We start from the raw sequence: 5,697 nt of genomic DNA, 5'->3' as shown, positions 1-5,697 counted from the left end.
GGGGGGGGAGTTTAGGCGTCCTCCCTCGAGAAAATGCTTAAAAATAAAGCAAATATGCAGGAGCAGTTAGCCATAATCTTAATCGGAGAGCAAATGACAACACAAAGAAAGCATGAGGTGAAGGGACATTCGGCCAAAATGAGGGACATCCGGCCGAATGTCCAGCGGCACCTGAACAATCCCAGAAAATGATACAGACTACTGTATCTGTGTCGGAAACGTTGGAAAAGCTAGAGCAGATATTTGTAGACAAAACTTACTAAGGAAGTCTACTGGGGACCAACAACAATCATTAGATCTGAGTCATTTAATCAAGTCACTAAGTCAGTTTTAATGCTCACAATGATTTTACAATCATTCGGCTTAGGTGCTGCCCAAAATGACTTGGGTGCAAAGACTAAGCCTTAGAGGAAATCCCAATATAGTCTTTGACAGTTCATGTTTAGGAGGTTAATTATAGCAATCAAAATGTTCTCTTATACCTCCGTTGGGTTTGATGTTCTGGATGTATTTCTTGGCATCTGCGATCTGAATGGAGGAGCCGGGGACCAACTCCTCGCTCCAGCAACGCACATTGTGGTTGAAGTCGATGACGCTGAAATGATCATCTATGGTCAGGTCATCCAGAATCGCCTGCATGGCCTCCACTGTCTGTGAGGGAAGTTTGGGTTTAAATGCATTAGGCATTGACCTCAAGTGGTTAAGGTTAGGATAGCCGACTGATCAGGGGATGGGACCTGAACAAATCGGGTTCCGTTACCTTGGGTAAGCATGGACGCCTGGCTAGTAGCGTATCAATGCTATCGAAGGGCGGGTCTTGCCTAAAAGTTGCGTAGGTTCCATAATAACGCGTCAAAGTGCCTAAATCTCAACTTAAACCAACTACCTAAAAGAGAGGAAAAAAAGATATATAAAGTAAAGAACACCCTGAAGAAGGATGTCTGTGCCACTTTGCATGGGCTGTGGCCCAGTTCTCGTTTTTACGTACCATAATGTTGATGTGAAATAGACATTTAAATAAAGGATTTTAAGTTTTTTTTAAAGAAGGGTGCCTTGGACCTTTGTGATTTGTTTGAACTTCTGAGCACTCCATACTTTTCTTCTTCTAAAGCAAACCACTTACTTGCTTCATCTTGACTCCCCACATGGATCCACTGACGTCAAGGACAAACACAATGTTTTTAGGAAGAGGCGAGAGGTTGGAAGGAGCGAAGAATTGGACAAAGTGGCCATCTGAGACCTGGAGGAAACAGTGAATGCTTTAGTGATCATCTCCAAACTATCTAGTCGTATGTGATTTTAAACAAGCTTGTTAACGAGGCTTTAAACAGTTCTGGGTGAGTGTGTGATACCTGTAGTTCACCGGCGTTGCTGTCCCTGGTCACATCATACATGACAGTAAAGACGCCGTCTATTGCGCTTCCGGTGCAGTTGTCACACTTTCTCTGCTGCTGGATGTTAGGCTTGAAGACGACATGAGCCTGGAGACACGAACACAGGGCATAAATAATTTTACATTTTTTTAACAGCTATTTTTTATATCTTAAAGGTACAATAAGTGATGTTAATCCAATACACAATTGGCAACAGTTGATGGTAGTGGCAGGAGGGGGGAAGGCAGCATTTGTCTGTCTGTGAATCTGGGGGGGCGGAGCATATGAAGGGGGGCGGTACATCTGTGTCAAATATTCAAAATGCAACCGTGTGTTGGAATATTAGGGCTTTGCCTTCAGAATAAATACAACAGGAATTCACAGAAAGGATTCAGGTTCCCGTCCAAATATCATGTCACGGCCACATTTGTACCTTAATGCAGATCCAGATTTTATAATTCTAATTTCTGAATGTTACAACACTAAAACAACAGAGAGAGTTCTGGTTCTCTGGGTGTTTTCCGGTCTTACCTTCTCTTTGGATGATGTAACTTTGATCATCCCTGCAAACTGCTCTCCAAGGCTGTTTGGTGTTTGCACCGTGGAAATTCCCTTCGGCTCAAAGATGTACACATCCACCTGAAGAGAAACCGGGTCAGTGACGATTGCAGGAACACGTACTCAGTGGCGGTTCAAAACCATTTCAAATGGAGGGACCAGGCTGGGGCAACATGCGCTTTCAGGGGTACCAAATATGAATTAATTTATTAATTAATTAATTAATATTGTTACATACTACAAACTTACCATAGGTTTGGTTATACAAAACACTAATGATACACTTGTAACAATAAATACAAGACTACTCATTCAGTGTTAACCTACATTTTATATAACACTTCACATGAATAATGTCCATTTTTTCCATTTGCCAAAGTAAGGGGGAGGGGCCAGATGGGGGTTGAGGCTTAAAGCAACACTTTGTAACTTTTAGCGTGAGTTGTAGTTCCAATGAGACAACCTGATGGGGGACAGAAGCGGGAAAAGTTACATAGTTTTGCTTTAATATGAAGGGGGCACTGGTCACCCTTTGGTCCCCTCCCCCCCTATAGAACCGCAAAAATCCTCACCTGGAACTGTGGCACCAGCCTCCCAGGCTGCAGGTACAGGGAGTGCTCGTAGAAACCCAGCTTCCTGTACATCATCTCCTGGTAGTGGAGCTCAAACTCAATGTTACTGCCGGGAGGAACATGGACTTCTGTCTTAAACGTCTCCATGTCCTGGGAATTTGCCCTGTAAAGCAGACACATTTCAGTCTGTGTGAAGCTGTTGAGCTCCACGGAGGTTTGAACCCCAAGCCGTTGGTCCAGTACCTGACAATGCCCGCCGCCTTGCCTCTGGCTCTGGCCTGGGCATACAGGTTCCTGGCCACTGTCTTCTCCTTCACTGAGCCCACAAATGTGATCCCATTCACATTCCTGCAACAAAAACAATGAAAAGTTAAAGAGCCCCTATTATGCTCTTTGGGATTTTTCCCGTCTTTTATTGTTTGCCTTTTTTTGTATATGTAATCAATGTATAATGTACAAATAAACACATTTCACTCCAAATGTAACTTTCTCTCTGAGAGACAGCACTTTTTCATAACAGCTCACCCACATTCCTGTATTCCTTTTGCTCTTTAAAACTCTACAAGCTCTCTTTAAAGGGCTGTTTGGACTGTGTGAAACTGGGCTCACATGGTGAAGTTGGTGATGAAAGCTCGTTTGGGGATCTGGACGTTGAAGCCGATGCTCTGGGCTTTGGAGCCCGAGTTGACCACCGAGCTCCTGACGGTGGTGTGGGCGAAGCGCGACGTGATGCGGCTCTCCACCTTGTAGCTCTTGACGGTGATGTCATCTCCACGGACGGCCTGTGCAGGCAATGACAGAATAAGTGACAGGGGATATTAAGCAGACAAAAGGAGGATCTGGGTGTCGAGAGCTCAGCCGTTAAAATAATAAAGTTTTCTGATTTTAAGGATTTTTGGTTCTGAGAATTCTCTCCTTTTTCTGAACTGGACCTCTGTTTATTTTGACCTTTGTGCCATACCTTTTTGCATCTTTCCTACTGTTTACCGCAAGTTAAAGATCTTAAAGATATAGTTTGGAGTTTTTGCTGTGGATGGGGAAAGTAGCTACACAGATTAAAAAAACTGATTCACAAACTACTCGATCAAGGCTGCAGTAGACCAGCTACTTCCGTGTTCTGCGAGGTAAAATGACGAGAGACTAAAATGGCTTCAGTTTTCCCTCTAAAGGGCTGCAAGGTAAAGCGGTAAAGATATTCTAAATATAGAATTACTCCTTAAATATTGCCGTAGGTTTGTTTAAATTTAGTTTGGAGCAGTTGAAATGTCTATGCCTAAGACTTAAGATGTCCTGTGCACTGATGTCTTTTAACACTTCCTCTAAATGTGATTTTAAAAGAAAACACAAAATAATGCAGCTGAGTTCCCAAGACCCTTCCCCACTGATTGGATTTCTTAGGAAGAGACAGACAAACAGACAAACAGACAGACAGACGAACGAGAGCGGGATTGGTGCAGAACAAAGTCAATAACCCGCCGGTCATGGGAATCTCTTCAAACAGCACCATATTGACTATTTGATAAGGTTAAACTCTGTCACAGTGGAGAGGGCTCGGACAACAAGTCGGGGAGTCATACCTCAAAGTCTTCCTGCTCCTCGCTGGTCAATATCGCTCTCTGAAACACACAAACACATCAGCTCCATACTGTCTTAATCTACTCTCTGGGAGAAGATTTTAAAACACAAATGACACAGGATTGCCAGAAGGATCAAAGTAGGTTTGTTTGTGATTTTGTGTAATTAGTTAAAGATATTGTACACCCCGTGGATCGATGATTGCAGTTATTGCAACATCAAAGGGAAAAGCAAACCCACAATTCAGGCTCTGTATTCTACAAGTCTGTAAATAAGAGAAGTCAGGTTGTGTGGCAGAAGATCTCACCTTGTGTCTCTCCCGATGTTCTCGTATATCTGACTGGTGGCAGACAGAAAATTAAGATGAAAATCTGTACTTTTTTTTCTGCAACTGTTTTCATGCCGCTTAACTCACATTTAGACAGACATCAGAGATAATAAAAAAACACTGACATGTCAGCAGTACAAGAATGAGTTTTAAGTGAGTTTTAAGGGTCAAAATTCAGGGCAAGGGCTTAGATTTAATTAAAACAAATATGTGCAGAAGAAAGCTAGTTTGTCATAATAATGATAATAATCCATCAGGCAGAATTTGCCGGTTCAGAAGAACAAGACATACATTTAGTATCTTTCCTGCAGTTCAGAGAGTAGACAACTTTCAGAGATAACTAAATGTTTAAGTAAAGGATTTTAAGGTCAAAGGTCAGGTGCAAGAATTCAGATTTCATTATAAAAGTTCACCCATACACAAAAAAGCTCTCAAATTATGTAACTGCACTCCTCTTGCAATACTTGAGAAATTAAAACAAACTTTTCCCCTTTGAATTATTTCTAAATTTCACTTTTTTGTTTTAATTCATGTGAAAATCCTAAATCCCTTAAGAATGATGTTAATGAGGGTAAGGTCATTGTTTTAGGCCAACAACTGCAAAATCTATTAATGCACATAACAATACATTTATGTTTTAGCTTTCTTTCAGTTCATAGATCACAACCAATTTGATCATCCTCATTTTGATTTAAGATTAATATCAGTCTAACGAGTGGTTTAAACTCTACTCTATGACTTAAAAACCTTCTCCCAGTCCCCGCTAACACCCTCCAACTCACCGTCTCTTCCTCCCATTCTCCATCGATCACAAACTCAAAGCAGCGGCCCTGTTGGAGGAGCAGGAGCCCCGGGAGCAGCAGTAGCAGCAGACGCCTCATGTTTCCAGGCCTGTGGGCTCAAACACACATACCCTCACACACATATATATAGATAAATATATATATATATGAAAATAGACGGTCCTTCTGCAGAAGGCCTCGCGGAGACACAGCTAAGCTGAGGTTAAAATCCACTGACCTGATCGACTCCCAGCCCCAGTCAATATTTGTAGTGTTTCATGTAAGCCCGAGAGGAGAAGGAAACTTTGAAACTTGACCTGCAGTGTGGGCAGGGTAAACACAAGGGACAGATTGGACTCAATCTCAGATTACACAGAGATTTTCTGACTAATTGTTCTAAAAGGTCTGGGATATAAACATATTTAATATATATACAAATATCATTCTGATGTGTAGCTTTTCAAATAATATAAAGACACAGAGAAGAACATTTTCATGGCACGTTTCCC

The 5,697-nt window shown here is 41.9% G+C and overlaps 1 protein-coding gene across 2 annotated transcripts in view; it reads right to left on the bottom strand.

Annotated features, from left to right (window-relative positions):
* itih2 (inter-alpha-trypsin inhibitor heavy chain 2) overlaps positions 1-5,462 on the bottom strand; it is a 12,051-nt gene extending 6,589 nt beyond the window's left edge. Inside the window, exons 1-11 of one of the 2 annotated variants that reach the window (XM_032505865.1) lie at positions 5,368-5,462; positions 5,189-5,297; positions 4,386-4,418; positions 4,081-4,119; positions 3,113-3,285; positions 2,747-2,851; positions 2,504-2,666; positions 1,905-2,012; positions 1,353-1,481; positions 1,124-1,240; positions 483-651 (exon numbers count right to left, since the gene is read on the bottom strand). In XM_032505865.1, the coding sequence (XP_032361756.1) occupies positions 483-651; positions 1,124-1,240; positions 1,353-1,481; positions 1,905-2,012; positions 2,504-2,666; positions 2,747-2,851; positions 3,113-3,285; positions 4,081-4,119; positions 4,386-4,418; positions 5,189-5,287 (1,135 nt within the window). In that variant the 5' untranslated portion in view covers positions 5,288-5,297; positions 5,368-5,462. The remainder of the gene's footprint in view (positions 1-482; positions 652-1,123; positions 1,241-1,352; positions 1,482-1,904; positions 2,013-2,503; positions 2,667-2,746; positions 2,852-3,112; positions 3,286-4,080; positions 4,120-4,385; positions 4,419-5,188; positions 5,298-5,367) is intronic. The other variant, XM_032505864.1, reaches the window with a different exon arrangement.
* Positions 5,463-5,697: the final 235 nt, after the last annotated feature.

Source organism: Etheostoma spectabile, chromosome 23, assembly GCF_008692095.1.
Source record: "Etheostoma spectabile isolate EspeVRDwgs_2016 chromosome 23, UIUC_Espe_1.0, whole genome shotgun sequence".
Lineage (NCBI taxonomy): Eukaryota > Metazoa > Chordata > Actinopteri > Perciformes > Percidae > Etheostoma > Etheostoma spectabile.
This window is presented reverse-complemented; position numbering and strand designations above follow the sequence as displayed.